General features: G+C 33.6%; 1 protein-coding gene across 1 annotated transcript in view; it reads left to right on the forward strand.

The window, feature by feature from the left end:
• Positions 1-26,912, forward strand: part of TMEFF2 (transmembrane protein with EGF like and two follistatin like domains 2) — a 214,195-nt gene that overhangs the window by 146,197 nt on the left and 41,086 nt on the right. Inside the window, exons 6-7 of the mRNA XM_016127563.2 lie at positions 20,352-20,500; positions 21,236-21,295. Coding sequence (XP_015983049.1) covers positions 20,352-20,500; positions 21,236-21,295 — 209 coding nt within the window. The remainder of the gene's footprint in view (positions 1-20,351; positions 20,501-21,235; positions 21,296-26,912) is intronic.

Consider the following 26,912-nt stretch of genomic DNA (forward strand, 5'->3'; position numbering starts at 1 on the left):
GAAAAATGTGCAAACTTTTATATATATGTGTCTATGTGTATACACACACACACATACACACACACACACATACACACATCCCATCTTGAAAAGCTAATACAAAATACAAGAACCTCTAGAGAAAGAAAAAACAAAGGCAATATTTATAAATGCAGTATCTTGTGCATGTTATAATCATCATTTCAGAGGAAGGAAGCAATTCTGAAAACAAACTTTCAAAGCTATTTTTACACTAACATTATTTTTTTTTTGTAAATGTACACCCATTATGGTACAGTTATCTTTTCCTTCCTTCAGCTTAAAATTGTCAAAGTTAATTTCCTGGAGTGCAGTTTAAATTTTTAAACCAAAGTTAGATCACAGTGCCCATTTATTTATACATTTGAAGTCACTGTAAGCTGAAAAGACAAATTCTGTATAATATATCTAGGAAAAGATATTTCTAACAGTTCTCAAGAATGATTCTGATGAAGATGTGTTCAGTAATTTATTAGGTAGCTTTTATGCTTTAAGAATTCTAATAATAAAAGTAAAAAAAAAAAAGTATTATCCACTTTGGCTAACTCTTCCTTTATTGAAATCAACTAGTTGGCAGGTGATCATTAATATAAAAAAAGAACTCCTTCAACATAATGTTTTGAAATACTATTAGTAACCACCTATATAGTGACAAGTATAAAATATCAATCTTTTAGATATTTTCATTTGTTTTATTTATAACATAATTTATTGCTATAAATAAAAGTAAATAAATATTAGCATAACAATTTCACCAGTTTTTCCTTACCAGAGGAATTATTTCCAAGAATGTTTTGCCTTAAATACCAAGCATTACAATAGATGTCAGGTGAATGTAATAGAGACTAAAAATATTATATAAAAATATGACTGTTGTGGTTAGAAGGAATTGGTATGATCACATAGGTACAGTAAATTAAGAATAAGATTTTTAGTATATCATGGCTACTTTACAAATGTAGCAGAGTTAGTTTTGCTATCTTGAAAAAATACTGCAAATAAACCAAAACATAATTTGTCTAAATTCATGGAAAAACTGCTTTTTTTTGCAGGTTTTTTTTTTTTTTAGTTTTTCAAATTTATGACTTTGAAGTATTTAAATAATTATACTTTTGCCACATTAAAATGTATTGAATCAAAGTTTCAGAGAGAAATCATCAGGGGACTTGACAGGAAGGGCAAGAGAGAGCAAAAGGGAAAAAAAGACCTAATCCTGCTCCCAGCCTATCCCCATCTGGCCTTGCCAAGCTGCAGGATGCTAATTCAATAGAACAAAGTCAGTCAAATTTCCTTTTAAATAATGATTGAGTGAAATAAAATGAGAGGAAGAAAGACAAGTACACTAGATTAAATGCTCAAAGATGAGTGTGAATAAATGAAAACTGTTTACAAAACTAAGAAGGAAAGAGATTCAGGAAGTGGATATTTATGATATCTTAATGTGTAAGGGTAAAAAGAAGTAACATAAGGATAAGCTAAAAGCAAGGAGAAAATGTTGAACCACTTCTAACTTTTTGCTGAGTAAAAAGTCTAGCACAGCTATACAGAAATTTTTTTCGGTTATTTCAAATGACTTTACCAACTAGAAAGAATATCTGTCTATTGACAGAGAATAGAAATATGAGGCTCAGAGAAATGAAAACTGGGCTTGCATCTTTACAGACCTTGAGATAGAACTTATCGTCTTCATAGAATCAAAGGGTGAAAATCCTCACCCTCACTCTGCCTCCTCCTTAATCCCTGTTCTCACTGTCAACAAGACAGAGGCTTGTTATCTCAGATGAGCCTGCCATTCTTAGGTAGTGGTGAGAAAAATTAAGTGTAGATTTGATGAAAAATTGGAGGTGAAAGAGAGAAAGTATCAACCCTGACTCCTAGGCTTCTGCCTTGCCCACATGGTTGATGTAGGTGCCAATTACTGAGGTGGGAAAGATGCCGAAGTAAACTTCTGGAAGAAGAACAGTAGTTCAATTTTTAATGTTAGTTTATGGTGCCTATTAGACACCTAAGTCGGTATGTCAAGTTGGCAGTTCGGTTCTAGTGGTTGCATTCTAGTGGATTATGCACTGGAAAAATAAAATTTAACTTGTCAGACTGTGAATAGAAGAAATTGCTTAGAGAAAGACTATAAAGAGAGAAGAAAGGAGAAATTAGGGTTGAGCTTAAAAAACATCAACCTGTAGAGTGTGAGAGACAAAAAGAGATATTAAACAGGCTGAGAAGGGGCAGCCAAAGAAGTATAAGAAAAATTGGGGAAAAGTGTTAACACAAAAAGTGAAAAGAAGAATGGTTATGTAGAGTGAATGCCTCTCACAGGTGTACTCAGATCACTCAGACATCATCATTTCTCCTCTATATTGGTACGTGGCCTTTGAACTGGTCTCCTGCTTCTTGTCCCAGTCTCCCCAATCCATCCCCATTACTCCTGTTACTCTTCTGCATCCATTCTTCAAAGCTCTCTGAAACCTCATGGTAAAATTCAAAATTCTTAGCAGGTAGAAGATCTGCCTCCCTCTTCGGCCTCATTCTACTCTTTTCCTAGAATACAGGGACCTCCCAGTCCACCAAACCACCTGCAGCTCCTTGGACAAAGCCTTCATGCTTCTGTGCCTGGGCACAATCTCTTCCCTCTAATTTGAAGATTTGTCTCCCATTTCTGTGCCCAACCAATTTCTACTCAATTTGGATTCCTCCTCTAGAAAGCCCTGATACTCCATCACACCCAAGCTCAGTTAATCTCTCAGCCTTGCTTATGCATCTGTAATTGATTTTTTGTCCTTTGCTCTTAACTATGGATATTGTCATGTCCACCTTTGTATCCAAAAAACAGTGCCCCAACATGTTAGATGTTCAACATAAATCTATTGAATAAATGACTGAACAAATAAGTACCAAAATTCTGCCTTTTGTAATTTTTCTTTTACAGCTTTCTATCATGTTGCTTTGTTATTACCCAGCTGGAAGATTAATATTTGGTAATGTTTAAGAAAATGTAGCTTAGTTTCTTTTTCTCTCTCCAGTTGAGGAAAACACCTTTTGGACTCAATCTTATCCATTGGCTGAAATAGAGAAATTTCCAATTTCACTGAACTTCTAACAACTAGCTAGTAAAAGAACATGTGTGAAAGTGTGAAAGACTGTGAGATGGACTCATGGGGTCCCAGGTGTAGTTCACCAATTGAGAGCAGAGTCTGAGCAGTGTTAGTGTTTCACAGTTCACATTTCAGTTGAGGAGGTGTGGTATTAAAATGGTATTAGTTATTTGACTAAGTGCTTTTTTGCAGATAGTTACAGAAGAATTTTGGGTTACCATGGTCAAACTGTAGTGTTTAAAAAGATCTGAGAATAAAAGCTTTTGACCAAGCTAATCTAAATATGAATTGTTAATATATAAAGGTAGATAGATATTCGCTAGTTAATTAAACCATGTTGAATGAAAATGATAATCATCCCATTCAGCTTCTTGTAGCCTGATACCTCTTTGAATGTTTCTAATAATTTTTTAACAGACTTAAATTGGACATATTGCTCAGTTCATGGGGTTCTATCATCTTTGGTCCATGCACAGCTCTTTCTTATGATATGGTCATCTCTCCAAAAATCAGTACTGTTATCATTCTTCACTTAAAGCAGTCTTTAGAATTTATAGGTTAAAAAATGAGTATCCTCCTGTGTGACTCAAGGCATGGTATAGATATATTGGTTCATCTCTGTACAGACCTTATATTTAGCTAACATTCATTTTAAGCTTCCTGTCTTGTGAAACTTTTCATTATCTATGACTGCAAGCATACACTGCAGTTAGGCTAGACTGACACAGTGATTGCTTGAACTATGACATTACGTTGTGATATGATATGAGACAACACCAACATATTGTGACACTGGCATTATGCTTCAAAGAAAAGAGGACGGACCCTAGTCTCTCAAGCAACCTGACAGCTCTGGTTCCATTTTCCTGAAAATGATACCAAGTAAAATGGTGTGTATCATCTCATATAAAGGAGCTGTCTTCTAAATGTCACACTTATCATTCAAATGTTTTGAGCTACTTATTAAGTGATTGCCATTGTTTTCCACATATACATTGTTCTTTTAAAACTATAGTACTTCTTTTATTTGGTGTAGCTTATTTAAATAATATTCTTTCAAAATGTATTATATTTAATAAGCTTATGCTTTCTGCTATTTAAAAACATTATCAAAAGGATAATCATTCTTTAACCTTTAAAAAAATAGACTATAAATTGAGCAACTTAGCTGAAGTTTCTGTCTTTAATCATAAATTCTTTCAAAGGGGCTCACATATTGCAGAATATGTAGCCAAATGGAACAAGTTCAGAATTAGCATCTAAAACCCTGTAACCATTTTAGTCTTTACCAGCCTGGCAAAAAAAAAAAAAAAAAAGAGGAAAAAAGCTTCTGTGACAGTCTCTAGAATGCTATTCAGCCATTTTAATGTTCCCTCTGTCAACAAAAATATTCCAATGACAAGTCACAGCTATAATTTTTAGATTTTATTCTTATAGATCAGTTTTTTTGTAGATAAAAAAGTTTATATAGTGGCATATAGTCCAATCCCTAATATTAGGGAATATTAACTAACCACCACCCTAACAGCATGCTGTCTGCCTAGGCTCAGCATATGTATCAGAAAGGAAAAAGAGCATCGCTGCCTAAGAAATCTTACTAAGCAAAAGGAGGTATTATCTGCTTTGCATTTGCTTGCCTTAATAACCACATTTATTGCAGAATATACCCTCTACCTGGTAGTCTCCCAAAACCAAAGTCAAAATAAAAATAATGCCTGTGAAAACACAAAATCTTTATGTAATATTTAACATGCCTTCTGATTCCAATTTATGATTCATAATTTTATATAATATAAATAACAAATTGATATACATTTTTCTCCTTGTTCTACCTAAATCTCTGAACCTACGGAAAGCACTTTCAGGCAGTACAGGCTCAAATTTATTCAGTTTTCAGTAGCTACTGCTGCATCTTTGAAATGAAATAGATCTGTTGATACAAGTATAATTGGAAGTCAGATCAGAATGATCAAATGATCAAATTAACTAAATTGGACACATACTAAATTGCCTAAAGATGAAGAAACTGCTTGATTGGCAAAGGCTTACAGCAGACAGTAACCTTCAATCATTTTCTACCTCTGCAGTAAACACTGACGTGTTCTTTGAAGGATAGGTGATCTTAAGGATAACAATAACAAAGGTTGGCACAAATTTAATAATCATTAAAAGAATCAAGGCTGATTGAGTTTTCGCTCTGAATAAGAAGATTCTGATGGATGGGGATTTTGAGCATCACAATGAAAAAATAAAGTGAAAGTATATACTATGGATTTCAATGCCAAAAATGTACATAGATAATGCAAAGGCTAATTGTATGCACTGCATGTAGCTTGGGACTGTCAAACAGTGGAAACCTTTAGGATTCACGTGATTAGTAGTAAAGACTGATATTTGGGATACAAATCATTATCATGTTTAAAATAACTTAGTCCATCTAACAGGGATATTTGGCCAATTTTCTTGGTAATTAAATACCAAAATATCTAATAACTTGTACATGGTAGGCATATCATTTAGTCTGGCAATGTTTATTCTACATCCACTATGAGCTAAACATTTAACGAAATTAATAAATATTTATTGTATGTAAAAATGAACAAATACTCTTCTTGATAACTGAAACAAAATAATATGGTTTATCTAATTAACTATATAATTCAAAATAAAGCTATATCTAAATTACTAAAATATAAGCATATTTTTAAGTCAGAAATATATTCATTTATTTACTCATTTATTAGAAAATATTTATTGACTGCCTGTTATGTGTCAAATACTGTTCTAGGCCCAAAGAATACATGTAGCATATACTGAAGTGGAGAAAGCAGACAAGTTTAAAAATCAAGTATGTATTATAATGTTAGGATTCAGAGATGGAAGTTTGGGAATTTTGATAGGCTTGTCAGGGAAAGCTTCTCTAAAAAGGTCATATTTAAGCCATGCAAATATCTGATGTAAGAACATTCTAGGCAGAGAGAACAGCTCTAGTGTGTTTGGAGCATGCAAAGGATGGAGAAGATTGACAAAAAATGAAATTGGAGAGGTAGCCATGGATCAGATCATGTGGGCTTCAAACCATGGGACAGACCATAGATTTTATTATAAGGTCCATAGAAAGCTTTTGCTGGATTTCGAGCAAGGGGATGATTTGATCTCATTTACATTTTATATGCATCGCTCTAGCTGTGCTGTGACTCTAGGGAGGCACAGTGGAAACAGAGGCTCTTTCGTTTCCCTGGTGAATTATACACATCGAGTATATGTAGACTCATCTTTAGCTGTTTTTTGATTCTTAACATTTCGGTGTCCTAATTCTGTATTAGCCTGTAAATTTTCTTTTTCTATATCAGAGACAATGTTTAATTTGTATACACCTTTACCGATTTTCCTTTATCTTATCATTCCAATTTTTTCTTAGTACAATATTTTGAACCTCTTAAGATCCAAGATACTCTCTGATCTATAGGAGTATGAATACAGAGCTAAAATCATCCCAATTCTTTCTAGATAAAAATATATTTGTAATTATGTTACTTTTAATCAGAACTTTACATTTTAAAAGTAATTTTCATATTAGAAAAATCCCAAATTGGAGAACAAACTAGTTCATGTATTTAGGACTATCATTTTAACAGAGAAAATATGAGCTTAAAACTCTAGCTTATGTTGAAGGGACCCCTGACTGATATAACATCTGGATGAGTAATGAAAGCATCCTGTATGGTTTGTTGGCATTGGTCCCATTGGTGCCTTGACATGTATCTGATAATGATCTCAGCAAGCTCCAAGTCTGCCTGTCTGACAACTGTCAAATCCCCATAGATCATTTATGAGAAAAAGGTATAGAACACATGCTATTCAGTGCCACAAACAAAAGTTACCACCCAACTACAGGTCAAAAAATCGATTTTTTTTATATGCCCATTTATAGTGTGGCACTTAAAGATACTTATTTTGAAAGAAAAAAAGAGAGATAAATATGATAATAAGAAACATTGTTTTGAATTCAAAGAAATTAGAATTTAGTTTGCTTAAGATAGAAGACTGTCAATTTATGAAATGGATGAATAGCATTGGTAGGGATAAATCAAATCCTTAATATGCATTATATGTAATATATATTCATGACAAAGTTAAAACAATGAAAATATTGCCAAGTATCAAGTAATAATTTATAATAACTCTAGTTAGTAGTTATTATAGGCAATAGCTTATTGCTTTCATTAGAATATTTTTTCCTCTTAGAAATAATTTAAAACACTGTTTTAGAGAACATGTGTTGTTGTAGCAGTCACTTACTACAACTGAAAGAAAAGTATATTGATTATGCAGCTTAAAAAGCCTTCTGAGATGAAGCCAAGAGCAGGCCCCTTTTGCAAAGCCATGCTTAAGAATAGAAATGCAGACATTCTAATTAGAATAAAAAGAATAGCACCATTAACAAATAACTCTAGCATGAAAAATTAAATGAGAACAGAAGAATCCAATGCGACTTTAAGCACGTTGCTCCGGGTATTTGTCCGAAATCTAGAAATTGAATTTGTTTCTACTCTATTTACAACTACAAGTAGATTTATCTCTCATTTCATTTCTATTGTCTCTACATATAAATATATGTATATCATCTTTATAGATAATATATTACAAAGTGTTTTTCTACATTATTATCAAGAATTTTGCACCTTTCCATTTCTATATAGTAAACTGCTGTGCTAGCTGGTAAGCTCCGTGAATGGCAGAGAATTTTTTTTCCTAAGTACTTAGATTATATACTTGACTTAAATATTTGAACATAACAGAAGGAAGTAAAGAAAGAAATGTAACAAAGACATGAAGGACTGAGATAACAAGGGCTAGGAAAAATGTCAGAGTGAAACTTATGTTTAGTATTACTCAGTACAAAGATATTCTCAAGTTTACAAGAATTTGTGAAATTTCTGGAAAATCAGATAAATAACTTTTTTATATTTTGGAGGTTATATAGAAGAAAAATATTAAAATCTATAAGACAATGCCAAATGTCTCATCTTTAAGTTAGACTACACTGCTAATGTTGTCTGTTAATAGTTTATTTTTTATCCAAAAAATATTGAAAGAGACAGTAGTCTTCTTGTACTTCCAAACATGGCAGAAAAAAATCTCAATTTATAGCTTTTAAGTAAATATATATAACAAATACTTCTTTACCCCACATTGGATCAAAGCTTATCTGCAGTTGATCAATTAGGAGAAGGTGAAAAGTTAAGGTAGTTATATCCAATCTGGAATGGACTAGACTAATTTAATACAAGATAAAGAATGAACTTCATGAACAAGGGAAGCAATAGAACCTGCCATGCATCCCAATATCATCCAAAGTTGTTTCCGTTTGTTCTCCACCTATACTTCAGATAGCCTTTTGAGATAGGTGTTGTTATGAGCTAGGAGTTATTTTCCACATTTTACAGATGTGTCAAGTAACTTGCAAAATTAGGATTTAACTCAGGTCTGTCATTCCTTCAATAAGTATTTATTAGGTACAGATAATGGGCTGGGGCCCTAACTATAAGATCCACGGGTTTATTTTCTTCCCACTGAACTGTGGAGACAGGTGACACAGAACAGGATGGAGAACAAGTGAGTAGGGCCACAGATGGTGAAACAACCAGCAACCTAGTGAAAGCAGAGAGAGCATCAGTCCCAGGAAGGAAATTTTCTCAGACGAGAGCATGGTTAGAGCCCTGGACACTTAGGAATCACTGAGTAATTCACTGATTGGAAGAACATTAAGGGAATGCTGAAAAACCAGGCCGAATTTTCATTCATCCATTCATTTAAGCATTATATCTAGAGTGTCTATTGTGTGCAAAGCACTGTGCCTAGGGGTCAATGAGAGCAAACAGAATGCCAAACCTATTTAACAGAGGCTTTAGTAGAGGCGGAGCAACCAAGACTGTGAGGATGGTAGGAAGATAAGGATGTACTGAATAAATAGACATAATCAGTGATATGAGTATAAGGAAACAAACTATCAGAATCTTAGAACTGACTACCCTGCACATCATTTTATTGGGCCAGCTTGTCCTTCAGTATCTTGTAGCCAGAGATTCAGCAGCTAGAGAGTGAGTGTGCCCAAAGCAGACCCAACAGTCCTGACTCCTCAGGTGGGTTCTTTCAGGGGCCTAGCCTGACTTCCAGGATAACTCTGGGTTCCAGACAGGATACATATGTTGTCATTTCTAATGTGAAACATGAGACAGACTTTTGAGTTATCGTGTACTGTATAAATGAACACATAGGAGAGATGTCAATAAAGGGAAGGGAATAAGAAATGATACTGCTAAGGAGGTCTCTTCAGTGGAGTAAAGGATTTCAAAAGTCTCTTGATACAAGTCACTATGGAAACTACCTGTTAAAATTCTACTCCATAAAGTTCTAGTTCATGCATCCCATCTTCTGTGAAACTTTTCTAGACTCTCCAGGTAGAAGCCATTATTCCTCCTCAGTGCTCTCGAAATACGTTGTTCATGCCAACAGAGCCCAACTATCTTATGGATACTTTGTTTGTTTGTTTGTTTGTTTGTTTTTAATTTCATTTGGCCCATGTGATCTCTGCTGCCAGCTGGGATCCCATGGGCCATATTAGTGTCTCATGTTTAGCCCAAATACCCGGCACCAAGTAGGTACTCAACTACGCTTAGGGGATTAGACTAAACTTAAATGAGATTCATGATAAATAAAGATGTTCGTGCCCAGGAATTTTTTTAAATGGCGGTAGAAGGGTGCCAGTAGTAGCTGTAGCCCTCCAAACACCCTTAGCAAGAGGATCTTACTGAGAGCTCACAGCTCTCAGGGAGGTAGTCACATAGCCTTTCCCTTCTTACATTTTAAAGCTTAATATTTTTGAGAAAGCTCTGAAACATTCTTATTTCAAGGCAAAATGTTCAAACATTTCTACTTAAAGTCTTCCATCCCAAGGATTTTGGAATAGCTCATGACTATTTCTGGCTGACGACACTGCAATGTAGCCCTGTTTCAGAGCAATCAGAACACATCGGCAATACTGCAGGAAGTCAGCACTGGCTTGGGTCTGTGAACTTAAATGCCACCATGTGTTTGTGGTTTTAACATTTCAGTGGGTGAATAAGTAAGGAGGGGAGAGAGAGAAAGACAGAGATGATTCCCTTCATATAATAAACTCTGGTTGAAGGTCATTTTTATACAGACATAAACTCAATCTTAAATAGTTATTTACAAAGAAACATTTTATTCTACTGGATTTTTTCCATGCACATATTATTTTTCCCAAATTTGGTTTAAACAACTTAGAGATAAATTATTCAGCTCTAAATCAATGCAAAATATATTTACCAACCTTGGTAATTTAATTATTTTAAGTAAATGTCAAATCTAATATTTTTATTTTTAATTATATCTTAAAACTGTCAAAAATGATATAACACTTGTGCATCCTATTTTTAAATCCCTAGTTTTAACAAACACAAACATTACCTAGTTTTAACAAATGCAAACATTTTACCAAATTCGCTTTTTATCTTTTCTTAAGAAATATAACATCACAGATAAAGTTGAAGCATCCTCCTTCCTTACTCATATTTCTCATCTTTTCTTTCTAGGGTTAGGGTCCAGATTTCCTACGAATTTTTTTTTATTACTTCAATAATGAAATTTATGATAACATGTTATAATATATATTAAGTATAACTTTAAATGCAAATTTAAATTAAATAGATCCTAAAATTAATAAGTAAAAAATAAAAGATGATATAATCATAAAGGGAGATCATTTGATACAACTTTTAATTCTATATGGAATTCATGCCAGAATAATTTAATCAATCCTTTATTTTTCTGCCCAATTATAACAGCATAAACTTTTGTTGCTATTGGTCTGGAAAAAGCCTGTTATAAAAACATCAAGAATTAATTCCATAAGGAAATGTTACAAGTATACACAAAAGTCATCTTATTTTCCTACCTTTATATTATAAGATCAATAAAATTGATTAAAACTTGTTAGATAGATGTTTTGTTTTTCCTATGTAGCACTCATCATTCATTCACCACCAGTGCCCCACCCCCAACCCCCGCTGATGCACATACAGGGCTTATCTCCAACCTCCCTGAGAGCCAAGGAATAAAGGAAAACATATTAGGTCTTAAGTGACATTATCTCATCAAAGTAGATATGCTAAATCGTCAAGTTACACTACCTTTTTTCTCCGAAAAGAATTATCATGACTATCCAAGTGGAAAAATAAATAAAAATTAAATAAATGAAAACCACCTGAACAATGTAATGGATAATATTTTCAAACTAGCAATGTTACCACAATGCAGAGCTATCTTTCCTCTACTATTATATCTCACGGATAAAATCCAAGGGCGTGATGTTAAATTACAGCTTTGTGGAAAATCTAGACTGTAATGATGTTCATACATATTTACTCCTGAAAGTCCTCTGTCAAACGAAAGCATATCCCACGGCCAGTTTGTAAACTATGAACAGGAAGTAGCCTTGCTGGCCATCGTGGGTGTGGGACTTCTGCAGCTGGGCCCAAAGGAAAGTACTGAAACGCTCAACATGATGGTGAGGAAGAAGCAAGGGGAATTGAGTCTGTCACGTTATTGAAATGCGATTTTTTTCCACCTAATTTTTGCATTGCTTTTCCTTCCAACTCTTATTCTGGGGGTTTTCATGCTTTCTGACTTTGTTGTGTATTAAGGCCCATCTAGTCAGAGCGACCACACTTCTTAGTAATCAGAGTCACCCTCGGTTATTGAAAATGTTTTCCAGCTTAATGAGCAAGAGCATACACATGATGCTAATGAAGGATTTTTGCTTCAAGATACTTTTAAAAATGTATATGAGAAAGAATTGTTTGCTTTGATTATTTTAAGATGTAAATGCGGCAGCTTCAAAAAGGAAAAAATAATTTCTGAGAAAAATGCAATCATGATACATGAAAATGGATCATGAGTTAAATCCTGTTTCAACTACAGCCCACGCTGAAGAGGGGCCGCCTTGGAGGGAGCTTTGTTTGCTCTCTACGGCAGTGATACTAATAAATATCTGCTATCACAGTTGTCTTAAATCAATCCTAGAATCCAGCAGGGTATACATTAATAAAAGGAATAATTCTCTTTAAACCGCAGTTAGGGGTGCTTACAAGATATCATCGTCATAATAAAACCCTGTTTACCCCTGCCCCAATAGCAAAGCAAGAAAATTCTCCCTGCCAGGAGAGGAAAGTATGCCTTTCTGAAAAACACACAGCTGCCTCCTCAAGCCTGCCTGCTCCTCTCATCATTTCCCGACTTGGAACACAACACAGGTCAGGAAAAAAAGCAGGAAAGGGTAGAGCAGGATGTGCATGGTAGTGACATTTTTGCCTCAGTACTTCATTGTAATGTGCCTTCAGTATCAAGTCACTAAGCCCTATCGATTCTTCTTTTTAGTTCTTCAGTGTGAATGCCTCACTCCTGGGCTTTCCTTGGTAGTCCCTCTAGCTGATGGCAATAGCCTGGTGACTGGTCCCTCTGCCTGCACTCCAGTGCAAGCATAATCTTCCTAAAGCACCCTTTTCATCATGTTGACCTTCTCATCACCCAGTGCTCAAAAAGCTTTCAGGACTCCCCATTGCCTAGAAGATAAAGGCCACTCCTTGGACTGGAATGGAGGCCCTTTACAATCTGTCTAGAGTGTTGTATTCTGCCACTTTTGTTGGGAAGAGCTGATTCCAATCAGACTGATCTATTTGCGGTCTCCCCAGCACCCGGTGCACTGTCTGCCTCCACACATTTCCTCATGTCATTCACTTTATCATGATTCTGTTAAATCCTACCCATCTTCTGAGATAGTTCAGCTTTCACCTTTCTCCCTTTCTATCTTGTGAAAATTAAACCCGGGAGTCGTGTGGAAGTCAAAGCTAAGTGCCTGGCAGAGTGGAGCTGCTCTGCTGTTTGGTCTTTCTTACCACTCTGTCTTGGTTTTACTTGGTGGGTCAGTTCTGTCGACTGCTCCAGCATTAATGTTTTTAGATCAATGCATTTAATCACCTGGCCCTGTTATCACACACATATCACCTGTAGCGTATGAAGGAAAGCCTTTTTAATGTGTGTCACTGAAACATATACGTTAAACAATATTAAACTCCTTACCATGGAATGAAGATTAGCAGAAAAGGGTGTGGCTGGAGCCAGAGTAGCTGAGATTTCTCAGTAGACTGTGAACTATCTGCTCCAGAAAGAGCTAAGGAACGTGTTTAAAATGCCGATTTTTGAGTCCCACCCTAGACCTATTGCATCAGAATTTCTCATAGTGAATCTTACACTAAATCTGGATAATCTTTTAGTCTTAAAGAGTAAGAAAGAGTATTTACTATTATTGCAACTCACCACAGCTGCACATCAGAGCCACCTGTAGCATTTTGACAGCTTCATGAGAGCTTTTCGGTGAAAGTCTCTCGGTTGAGGCTCAAGGTTGAAATATTACACAGAGGTTTTAATCTGCACTAAGGATTGGAAACCACTAAGCCACAAGTTACTAGTCATCAATATTTACTGAGTAATTACAACTTTTCAGAAACTGTTAAGTAGTTTGTGTGCACTATTTCATTTAATACCTACAATCCTAAATTAGTATCCCCATTTTCATTGGCTCAGGGAAGTTAAGTAACTAGTCCAATGCCATACAGCTAATAAATGATCAAGCTTCAATTAAACACAGGTCTGATTCTAAATTCCAAGCTCTAGTCACATTCCCATGTACCTTTATTACTATATAAGACATTACTATATAAGATGTTACTGTATGACATTATATTACTATATAAGACATTATGTTACTATCTAAGACTGTATAAGACATCATTCTCTTCCCCAGAAATTATTCCCCCTGTTCGATATGTTATTCTGTTTTTGAAATCTCTGAGACCACTCAGCTCAGCTTCCTTTTTCATTCAGATACCTACTGACTGGCTGTTCATTGTCCTAAGTCTTTTCGCAATAGTTTCCAGAACTTTCCATCTAACAGACCAATTCTATGCTTTGCCTCCATGTAAAGAGATAGATATTAATGACAACTAAGCTTTTTCTGTTTATAGGAAAAGTCTGGTCCTCCTTGGAAAACCTCACTGTATTCCTGGGTAGCGTGTCTGGAGAAGTGCATTGTTCCTTCCTCCTGGGTTTCAAAATTAAAAAGATGGCCTTTCTCAAAAAAAAAAAAAAAAAAAAAGGTATTGACCCAGGTCACATGTGTCACCTGAATAACAATATGGTAGACTTACTAGTCTTACCTTTTAGTCAATGCTTTTCCACAATTTGTAGATGGTTTAAGTTTTCAATGGATTTGTACATCTCTTATCTCATTTTTTCCCCTTTCAACTCTGTCATTTCTGAATTACAGGTTCTTTACAGATAAAATACTAATAATCAAATTCCATCAAAAGGAGTGATGTAACAGTTAATGAGTAAATGGGCTTAAAGTATCACAAGAGTCTTGAATGAAAGGTACATGCTGTTTTACTGTTATTAATATAATGCTGCTCATCCATTATCATCGTGATGGAGAGCACGGACAGCGGCTCTGACCTCATTTACTGGCCAGGCCAGAAGGGATCTATGTAACAGCCCCAGACAGGCTCACAGGAAACAAACCAGCAAGGTCCAAAACAAGCCAGAAAGCCAACCTAAATGTAGTGCAACTGGGTGCTCTAAAACTGAGTATTGATGTTGTATGGTCAAAATTCGGAATGGACACCTGGTCAAGGACATTGGGAGGGGAATAAGTGACAGGTATATTTAATAGATTAAACAAAATCTAGTGAAATTAGAGGGCAGCCACAAACCCGACACATGAAGAAGTAATTTTTTCGCAGCATTAGCATCCTCACACTCTGGCAGACAATGAGGCATTCCTAAATACATAGGAAAGGCTTACTTAACTCTGCAGAACCTCCTTGGAAGAGCCATTTTAAGAGAGGAAGGGAATTAAATTAATGTCAAGCCCTCCAAAATATTCATAAGATAATTATAAACATATGTGAGCTGATTTAGACATTACCTTTTACTTCCTATAATTTAGGTTTTTTTACTCCATCAAGTGGTCTTTTTAAATTGTTGGATGTTTCTCTTTTTTTCTTATGATTCAGAGAGCTGAGGTTTTCAGTCAGTGTTAATTTTCTTGGAAGGATTTTAGAGAGTAGTATTTCCACATAGAGACCCTTGAAATTATTATTTTCAAGTAAGGCTGATTCTTTTTCTTTGTAGCTTAGAAGAAAAGAAATCTATGTAATCGCAGTGCCAAAATGTCAGAAGACTGAGATAAGCTGAAAAAAAGAAGAAAAGAAAACATACAAAAAAACCTTAAAGGCATCCATGCAGTCCTCAACCTAACAAATCCTTGGCTCACATAAAATACTTGTGACATGCTGTAATTAACTAGTTACTCCTCTCAGAATGAATAATAATGCAATTATTTGCCAAAGGCAGTGAAGAAGGAATAGTTTCTGTTTTAAAAATGTCTGCCTTTCATTTCTGTAGAAAGAAAAATGCCGGAAATTTACATAAGCTGCTAAAGTACACAGTGACCTGCAATTTCACCATCACACTATATGATAATTATGTTACCTTTTTTATGAGAGCCTTATATTTTTCAGTTGTTTGAGTAGCAATAAACTAAGTTGCTAACATGTTTAAATTATCTTGATTCCCCAAAACTGCACTCAAATACCACAAATGTAAGTAATAGCCTGGCTGGTGAAAACATCTCCTTTTCACAATTGTATTTCAATGCCATTGAGGTTAGTAAGGGGTAGTGCTCTGTTTCCTTTGTGTAGACACAAATAAAAGGAGGAAGGTGAGCCTCAGTTCTTCAAGGGCCTTCTCCTTCCTTAGAGATTTCATGTGCCAAATAGCACAAAGTTAGGTGAGAGTTTATATGAACATATGACTGGTTCTCTCTCCTGTGTGTTAAGGTCTAGAACAATGATTGCTTTCTTTAACTCTTACAAACCCATCCCACCATTCTCTCTCCAATTAATTAGATAAGTATTTATTGGAGACTTGCTATGATACTCTGTACTAGATACTAGGAAATCAAAGGTGAAAAATACAGCTTGCTCTTGAGAAGGTTGAAGAAAAGTAAGGATATAAACTAGTGAACAGGCACATTAACAATGCAGTAAGTGCCACCATAGAGCTCACTCTCCACACACACGTACACAAATTCATTCATTCGTATAAACACACAAAACCCCTCTGCCCCATGAATATCAACTTCCAAAAATTCCAGATACTTTAAAAGTTCTGAAGCAGAGACTTGGAAAGCTTTAGTGCTAAAACTTTCCAATTGTATAATATCAGTAGAGTTAATGGGGGTGTATGTTTTAGTGTATGAATGTCTGTCTAAATGTGTGTTTTTATGGGAAGCCAACTTTATATAATTTTGTTAAGGATAATATATTCTGAATAATATATTCTTAAATTGTCTGATTAGTAACACATTCTAATACCAGGTATTAGTTCAGAATGTCTTTAAATGAATATTTGCTGATATAGCACTACAATATGAAAAAACCTGGATCACTTGTTTGGTAAAACAGAATCTATAGTCAATGCGATTTAAATTCATAAAATCATGATAAATATTCCAACAGTAGAAGTAGCCTTGTTTTCAATTCCCATTCATCCAGAGTATTACGTTATTAGTTAATAGTAGGAATTTGAGTCTTTTTTTCATTGAACTGAACAGTACGTAGAATGATGCAGGCTCTGGAATCAGACTGCCTATATTTGAAATAAGATTCTTCCTGTACAATTTGTGTGACTTCTCCAAGCCTCAATTTTCTTATCTGTAAGATGGAGCTAGTAAAGATAGCTACCTCGTAGACATAAAAGGATGAAAGGAGTAATAACATAAAACATATAGCACTGGGACAGGCACTATCATTAAGTAAGCCAATATTATTCATATCATTATCTTCAGTCAAATGTTTATTTCATCTCAAGGAGGACACTTAATATTTGCCAAGAAAATTATTTAGCTACCTTCTATCTGTTTTTTTTATGGCAGTACAGTGATGATAATTTATATTAATTATATTCTTTAAGAATATAAAATTGTGTTACTGCATTCATTCATTTCATCTGTTCATTTATTGATCATGTAGTCATTGAAAGTTTAGTATGTGCTAGATATTAGTGGAGCAGGGAATACATACAAATAATTTAGCTACTACCAAAAGAGTTCAAGATGAAGTTAGAGTTCCATAACAAGCTCTGGAATTCTGCATGATTTTCTAAATAATTAAGCTTAATAAACTTCATATAATTAGGGTTTATGGTTTTTACATAATTGTAAGAATGGTAAATCCTTGGTAAACTAGTCATAACATCCACCCTTCCCCGGCTAAATAGTTTTTAAATCATTCAGCAAATAGTGGAAGCTTCTTCCATTTCCTCGAAGAAAGAAAAATATTCTCCATAGGCTTTCAGTTTCCAATGTTTGATTAAATTCATAAGAAAAATTTTTTATTATACTTTTGCAGTTACTTAATATATATAAGGACGTAGAGGAGAGAGGAATTACTGAGATATAATGACAGTATAGAGCAGAGTAAAAGATAAATATAATCCATGCCTCATGAAGCATGTCCCAGCAAAAGAGTACCTTATTTTTACCTCAAGGAATATAGATTCTCCTTTCCTTTGAGGAAAAAAAAAAAAAAAATTCAAACGTCTATACTTTTTCTTAGTCATTCCCTAAAGACTGACTTGAGTCAGGAATAGTCAGGGATTTCCAAAGGGGAAACAAACTTTGAAAGAAGGCCCTGAGTGAGCAATGCTAAGAAAGAAAGGGGAAAATTGTTGGCAACAGAAAAATCTATGAAACTAAGATCAGATCAGTCAAATAGAAAAAAAATATATCCCACTGGAAAAGGAGGATCTTATAAAATATTCTGAACATTTGCTTACTTTAGCGTTATGGCTTAAAGTAAGAGATTTTTTTTACTGAAACATCGAATTGGGCCAATTTATTCAAACCAAATTTCTCTTTTCATCTCTTTTATTTCACCATTTTGTTATGATAGCAAATGGATTTCTGAACTGCCACTTTTTTTTTTTTTTTTTTTTGTCACGATAATGTATGGTGTACATTTCTGAATTTCTTTGGACTAAATTTGAAGATATTTGCAAAGCTCTTGATATCTGAAATAATTTACTGATAGACAAGTTCAGAACGAATTTTCTCTCCATTCCTCTGCTGCTAACAGATAATTATTTTGGTGTCTTTCAAGGAGATAGTCCCTAAAGTTTCACACAACTACTGTCAAAACCCTAAACTGGCTCGAAGGTAAATGGAACCACTTTTTAAAAATACAAAATGTCAGTCCCCTCCTCTCTTTATTAACTACAAGAGGTTAAGGAGAACAAGCCTGATCAACAAAATCACTTCTCCAAATCCATTGCAAAAGGGACCAAACGCTCTTTAGACTGTTCTCAGATTTTTCGGATGCCAAGAATGAGCTAAGTTAACAATGCCATGATCCTAGTAGCTGTCGTCAGATAGCAACATCACAGCCAAAGTAGGAACACCACTCCTCAAGGACTTAAGTATTGAGAGACAGTTACCATCTGTCTGAGATCGTTCCTATTTAATAGGTGAAAGTAAAAATAACCAAGTGTTCCTAAAGGATTTCTCTTACAAAAAATATAAATAAAAAGAGAAGTGCATTAGCACATTTTCTTCCAGCCTTTCTAACAGAGATCTAGCTAATTCTGATACAGATGGTCTAAGGACTACACTCTGAGAAGCACTGGTGTGTAGACAAACCTTCTCTCATTCAATCAACAAACCGATCAAGCAGTGATTCCCAGGAAGTGAAATTGGTGCCAGGCTGACTGCTTAAAAATACAGAATCCTAGGCTTCACCATCAGATTTACCGGGGCACTGAAACCTGCTTATAAATCAGTATGTTTAAGTTTTCTGAAAAATTCTAATACACATTCCATAGCAAGTGAAAGGGATTGTATTTTATTTTCACATACCCATAGGGGGTCCTGGTCCCACAATTTGTTAGCTCTCTGACCTGATGTAATATCATTGGTCTATAAAATGGCTGTTGAGGAGATTAAATAAAGCGACGAAGGCTAAGAACCCAGCATGTGGTAAGCCAGGTATTATTGTCATCATTATAGTATATGCCCAGCTCTAAGGAAAATACACAGAGGTAAATGTATGATTCATCACTTCCATTTAGAAAAATAATATAACGATACAAATTTTAAATATATGTTTGCATGCTAAGGCAATGCACACACACAAAAACAATGGAATATTCAGAGTAATAAAGTAGATTGTAAAATACAGAGAATTAGAACAGAAAAATTCATCAAAAGTTTCCTTTAAAATGTCTAATTCTTCTAATTCAGGTGACCTAATTCTCATTAATTCACCAAATTTTTAGTTATATTAGCAAACATTAAAATCATAAGCAATATCAACTTATTTAAAACTGAAAGAAGAAAAAGAGTAGATACGTGGGAAAGGGGCCCTGGGATAGGCTGCCAGGAGCCAAGAAACCCCTGAAATGTTATGTCGAGTTGTTTATATGAGTATGGGTATTTCCGAGGAGTGATCCACCCCTTTTATTTAATTCTCAAAGGGTTTGGTGGCCTCCCCACAAAATGTTAAGGACCACTGAAGATTCCTGTTTAGTGCATTTCATGTGTATCTTTATGTAGGCTGAAGAAATTTAACTTCTGATTACATTCCAAATCTTGTTTACTTTCTGTTAAATATTCTCTGAATCATTTTCCTCAAGCTTTCACTATTCGAATATCCTGAGAAAAGAGCTAACACTAAGATTTCATTTAAAGAAATTGTAAAGAAGATTTTCATGGCTACTTCAGCCTATTCGAATTCTGCAAGAATCAGCATGGAAGTTTATTGTATGTATTTTAAAAGTTCCAGTGGCACAGATTAACTGATGATTATTTTCTGAGTTTTCCCTTTTTATTTTTTATCCATTGCTCAGTCTTTTGAATTATTTTCGATTAGTTCTGTGTTTCTTTTAATCTCAAGTAGAAAAAGTGAAGGAACTTTCCTGGAAGGAAACAATTCAGTTTTGCCAACTTGCATTTTGCCAACCTATCAATTCTTCTACTTTGTGTTTTATTTATAATGTGGTAACAACATTACTGATGTGACATATTTTTATTTCTCTCTTCATTAGGTGCGTGTGCAACATTGACTGTTCTCAAACCAACTTCAATCCCCTCTGTGCTTCTGATGGGAAATCTTATGATAATGCATGTCAAATCAAAGAAGCATCATGTCAGAAACAGGAGAAAATTGAAGTAATGTCATTGGGTCGATGTCAAGGTAATGTTCATACCAAAATTCATTTCAAAGAATGTTTTCAGTCTTTGTGTAGAAGTGAAAAGTGAAGATAACTTCTTATTAGGTAGCTGTTTCATTTCTGAAAGGCAGTTCTGATTTATAAAAGATAGTAGAGCCTACTGTAGCATTTGTGTTGATTATAGGAGTTTGAGGGCCTATTGGCAATAGTCCATATCTTTTTGCATATAATAGGACTGTATCCTCACAATGCCATAAACACAAGAGCCGCTATTTAGAAGATAGCAAACATTCTCCTAGCAGGGGAGAAAAAGAAAGTCAATATCATTTTAGCAAAGAATCTAAGGATTTATTAGATAATCTTAAATTAAAAGTAAATCATACAATTTTTATGTATTGATTCAATAGAAATATTTCAAGTACATTTTTAAAAGCAAGATGTATGAGAATGTTCTGTTTTTTTGTTTCTTGTTCAGAAACAAACATTTTCTTGGTTTTTGACTTATTTTTTACCCAATTTATCTAATTATAATTGTAAACCTTCTTCTTGCCCTAAACTTTAGAAAACTGGTATCATTTTATTATTCACTCTCAAACTCAAATTGACATTGTAAATCTGTCTTTGTATAGAGATTGCCGAACACTATAGTTGTAAAATTCCTTTATTGCAATGAAGATACTGTTGAAGAGGTAATAAAAGTTTGACATTAGATATTAAGAAATAGTTGATAGACCTTTATTGTTAATTTTTTAACACAGATAACACGACTGCAACTACTAAATCTGAAGATGGGCATTACGCAAGAACGGATTATGCAGGTATATATTATTTTCTACTACAAAACTTGAGCACTTCTGTAAAATAGTCCTGAGGATTCATTTTTTACTTTTGATCCTGAGTTGAAGCTTGCAAGACTTCTGATATGTGCTACTCTTCTCTTGCTTAGTTCAGACTTCCAATAGGCAAGGATGAATATTTTTCAAGCAAAAAAAACCCCCTTTTTTTTTTTTGCCAGAGTTAAAGCAATTGTCAAAAATGTCAGTAAGGTATAATTAACTTGTTTTGACAGTGCAAATGGTACAAATGACAAAACATTTATCAAATTAATGGGCATCAATGGAAATTAATGCAATTTTTGGCAGTATATTATAATAAATGCAAATGTTCTTGTTTGAATTTTCATAAAAGTCAACAATAAAAATGTTTGCTAGTCTCTAAAAAGGTTGGAAAGAAAGGACAGCTATAAATAGAAATACAGGCTGTCTCTATTTAGATAGAAAGTTAAGAAGAAATTTATATAATTTTTTAATAATAAATTCCTTTAATTGTTTAGAAACTAAAATGTAGTTTCCGACACATGCAAAATTAGAAATTATTTTATGTAAAAATGTAAATCTATTTAGCAATTATAGAATATTATTTTGAGGAATATTTTTATCTAATATAATTTTCCTAAGGTGTGAAATAACTTATGGGTGTGCAAATGGGATTTTAACAGACTCTTACATTTTTTACAAAATTTAGAATAAAAAAGCATAAAAATAAAATTGTCAAAGTTGAAAATTATGGTTTTTTTTAACAGAATCTTCCATTAAGCTACTTAGTATTTGTTGCTAGATTTATGACTAATATTCAATAAAAAAAATTGCTTCTTATCTTTCAAAATATGCACTGCTATTCATTCTTTTTGAAACTGCATTTCCTTTCACAGTATTTCTGATATTATATTTCTATTCAAAGTAAATCTTGATGAAATTGAAAAAAAATAGCCAATCAAATGTTTTACTTATAGATATTACAGATCTCTTAGAATTTAGAAATAATAAAAGGATTCTATTTTTTAATTTTCCACTTTTATCTTAATGTTTTTCAACATGCAAATAAAACTTTTCGTGTGCTAGAAACCTGAAATTATTATAGATAATGATACATGGAAAAACATTAGTTCTACTACTATTGTCAAGCAGTTCCCAAAGTGTCCTAAAGAGAGATATTAATAGGCCTTCCTTAAAAAGAATAGTTCATGGTCAATACATTTGGGAAGAGCTCATATAAATAAATGAATTTTTTACCCAGGACTTCTCACAGCTGTTATGAGCACTATAACATTTTTTGAGCTATGTATCTTTCATTTATTATTTTACTTTTTTGTTATGAAGAACTTTTGTCTAGAACTAAGTTCCAATTTTTATTTTATTTTATTTTATCTTATTATTTTTTAAATTTTCAATTACAGTTGACACATCATATTATATAGTTTCAGGTGTACAACATAGTTATTTCCCACATAACTTACAAAGTGATCACCCCCATAAATCTAGTACCAAAATAAACAAATGAACAAAATGAGAACAAACTCATAGATAGAGAGCATTTTGATGATTGCCAGATAGAATGGAGGTGGAATGAGAGAAAAAGAGAAGGGATTAAGATGTACAAATGTCAATTATAAAAACAGTCACAGGGATGTAAAGTATAACACAGAGAATATAGTCAATAATATTGTAATGATAATTTCTAACAAAAACAAAATACACACAAATGTAGGCTGATAATATCATGAACCCACATATACTCATCACTCAAACTCAGTAACATTAACCCATAACTAACTTAGCCTATTCCCACCTTCATCTGCTTTTCCCATTTTCAAAATGTGTGGAAATAAATGCCAGAAATTGCATCATTTCATTCACAAATACTTGAACTTGCATCTCTAAAAGATCGACCTTTTTAAAACAATATTACAGTATAATTATTACACCTAAAATAATTATAAATAAATCCATAATATATAGCTTTTATCAAACTTATTTGATGAACAATAAATTTTTTGTGTCAAGTTTTATAGTACTAATGTTCCCAAGAATGCACTTTAAAATATACTGAACCACAGGAAAATATTCAAAGTAATAAAAGGTAATAATAGAAAATCAAGTTCTGAAGCTAATAATACATGTTTTATATTTTCAATAAAATCAAATTTAAATTATACTTTTATTATAAATGATATCTATATCTTAATAGCATTATAAGGCACTGGCTGACAAATTTAATTTTACTGTAATCTATAATATTTCTAGATTTTATAAGGATCTCGCTTTTATTTAAAGAATAGCTTACATACTGTGCTTAAAATATCTTTATACCTGCTTGGCAAACTAATTCATTTGGAAAAATCTTCAAAAATTAAACATTCTATGAATATTTTCTCCATTGAACCATCCATCATTGAACTCATAAGAAAAATCAAACCTCTCCCTGAGAATTGTGTCCCTGAAACAAAGAACTCTGCAAGTTGATTAGTGTCAATATGTAAGTATATGTGCATTATAAAATCGTACCAATAAATATCACAATGGAGTTTACCACTCTCTCAATGTTATTCATATTACGTATAACAATCTGTCTATTTTTAAAGAGTTTAGAGTAGTTAAATTTTTATTTCAAAAAAATTCACTTTTGAGTTTTGTTTCAAACATAATCTCTGATTTTCAGTGTCAATGCTTTTAATTGACATTATTTTCTGTCATATCACTTTATTGAACATAAAAAGAAAAGAGTATTTGTTTTTAAATACATGCAAATGAAAACTATTCAGATACTCAGTGTTGTTCAAGGTCTTCTAGTTTGACATCAAATTTATCTACAAAAACTTTTAAGATGAAAGTAAACTTTAAAAATACATGTTTGTTGAAATCCAAATTTAAGACAGGAAGGAAGATGATGTCAATTCCTAATTAAATATTGATTCCATACTTTATGATGCCCCTTGAATTTAATTTCGGTATTTTATCTTCATCGATGACCTTATTAAAATGCAGTGCATACCCCTCTTGAGATTTGCATAGTATGATTTAAATAATGGTCATGTTCCTCAACATTTTCAAGCTTCCAGTAGCATTTTACTGAATTTTGGAACACAAAATTTGGAAAAAGTATGAGCGAGCAACTGGAGACTCAGAATGTCACGTCCTCTCAACTTTGTTTAACATGCTCAAAACTCCCCAAGGAGGGAAAATAAGAACGATGCGACTCACATCCCTAGAAGTTTGCTGTGTGCTCACAGCTAATTTAATGTCACAGTCATTTCCCTTGTTAGACAAACATTCATGAACTCTCCCACCAAAGAGAAGTACTGATCTTAACATACTTGCATCTTTTCCTTATGTGTCATTAATACTAGAAGTTAAAACCCTTTAACAAACCTCACCTCCCCACACTTCTTTTCCTTTGAGCCTACCTTAAAGCTATTCATTCAAGAACACACATTTCTGCTTAAAAAAAAAAAAAAAAAAAAAAAAGGAAATGAACTTTAAAGAAAGCTTAAATCTTAAATATGCTCTCTTATTTTTAATACAATTGAAAAGAAAGTGACTCCAGCGAGGACAGCAGGGACTAATTTCCAAAATTAAATGCAAACGAAGGGAGCCATGCCTTCAGCAAGACTGCCTTGCTGTAGAGTGTGATGGAAATTAAGCAGAGCTGTGGATTCTATGATCCTCACAAGCACACGACTGCAGTTGACACCAGGAAACCAAAGAGTCTGCCAAATCATACCTGCCATTACTTTCTGGTTGTATCTGCTTGAGTCTCTGTTCTGCCCTCTCTCCTTTAATGAGACCCAAAGCATTGGTCTGTCCCGAATTGAGAGCTTTGGATCTCTTTGCTTCAAGGCAGAATGACAGGATGCCTGTCTGATAAACTGAAACAAGCTACTTAATGTTATTCTTCCTTCATCAGTCTACGATTTGGGCTTAGATTTAGATCTTTCTCTTCACTCGCAGAAAGGTTCAGAGAACACAGTTTAATAAAACACAAAGCTAGGGCTTTTAGGGATTTTCGTTGTTAATATTAAATTTTCCTTCTGGAAGTTTTAAAATAGCAAATATTTTACAACTTTTAAACTTTTCAGCATTTTCTTTACACACACACACACACACACACACACACACACACACCCTTCACGCCTTGTCATGAAAAAAAGTAAAGTTCAACTATTATATTTTTCTTCACTGCTATATGTTTTTTTTCTGATGGGGTATTTTTCTAAGTCTCGTCATGCTTCAGAAAAATAGTTACATATTTTTTCAGTGCAAATGTACTTCATAAGTTGTTAGATGAAAAATAACCCACTAAGTTAAATTACTTTATCTTTCATCATCTAGAAAATAAAATGTATTTTCTTTTATGATGCTCTGTACCAATTTCCAAAATGATTTTCAGTGGCTTATAATTAAATTATTTAATAAGATTGTTTAAAGAGAAGCTGAAAACATAAAAACAGAACTGTTGAGGAAAATAAATATATCAAAGACATAGACTATTATAGTTACTGCATTTATTGCTCAGTTTCCTTGCAACCAGTATATAAAAAAAAAATTATAGTTGAATCAGTTCATTCAGAAAATTTTTATAGAGTCCCTGCTAAATGCATTCCACTGTCCTGGGCTTTACAAAGAACACATCAACCTAGGTCTACGCTAAAATGGAATTTAGGTTTCACTGTCTGATAAAAATAAATAATCAGTTCAAAGGCCAATAACAAAGTTTCTCTAGTGCCAATTCTAAAAAAATAATTTAGCATAGAACTTTTTATGAGGCATCACTGGAAAACATAGAATAGGTAATATCTTCAACGATTTTTATAAAATATGCCAGGAAGCTCTTCATGTGACTGGAAATTTTTTAAATCAATTTTTGATAACATTTTAGAGCATAGTATTAAAATATGTATAACTCAACCATAGTGTTTCTATGGTAAACTAAAGTAATGAGTTACATTTTTGCATATTTCCAAACTGGAAAAAAATAAATAACACAGAATACTGAGGGAAATGGCTGTGAGGAAGAGCTTACCTTCTTCATGGATCTATAGGTTCAACAGGAATGGATAACAGAACAGTCAGAAAGCCTGAATAAAGATTTAAAAAAATACTTTAGATTACAGTATGTATGTGGGGAAAATAAATTTCCCCTGTTAATGAGAAAAGCAAGCCCTGAGTCACCTCCAGCTTTAGGGGAGAGCCAGGGCCTCCCTAGCTCTAAGTCTAGGGACGGTCATGCCAGGAGTCCCTATGTCTACTTATTGCGCATTACACTATGATTGTTCATCATTTTTTTGTAACATTTAGGGAGGGATAATTTTTCGAAAATGTTCTCTTTAGAAACCTTTTCCTTATCTTTAAGCAATAACTTAGATATTAAGCTCAGTCCTGAAATATGTAAGAAAGAAATTAGAAATACACATTTAAACTAATTTCTATCCATTCTATTATTATTCCCTCAACCCATTTTTGACACTAAGAGGAAACTGACATCTTGAAACGGTATCTAGATAGTCTAAGTGAATTGTCATAATAACTTGTTCTTTGTAGAAACCACTGTAATTCACTAAGGCTTTTCACAGTCATTGTCTCCTTCAGTCTTGACAAC

The sequence above is a fragment of the Rousettus aegyptiacus genome, unplaced genomic scaffold (genome assembly GCF_014176215.1).
Source record: "Rousettus aegyptiacus isolate mRouAeg1 unplaced genomic scaffold, mRouAeg1.p scaffold_m13_p_2, whole genome shotgun sequence".
Lineage (NCBI taxonomy): Eukaryota > Metazoa > Chordata > Mammalia > Chiroptera > Pteropodidae > Rousettus > Rousettus aegyptiacus.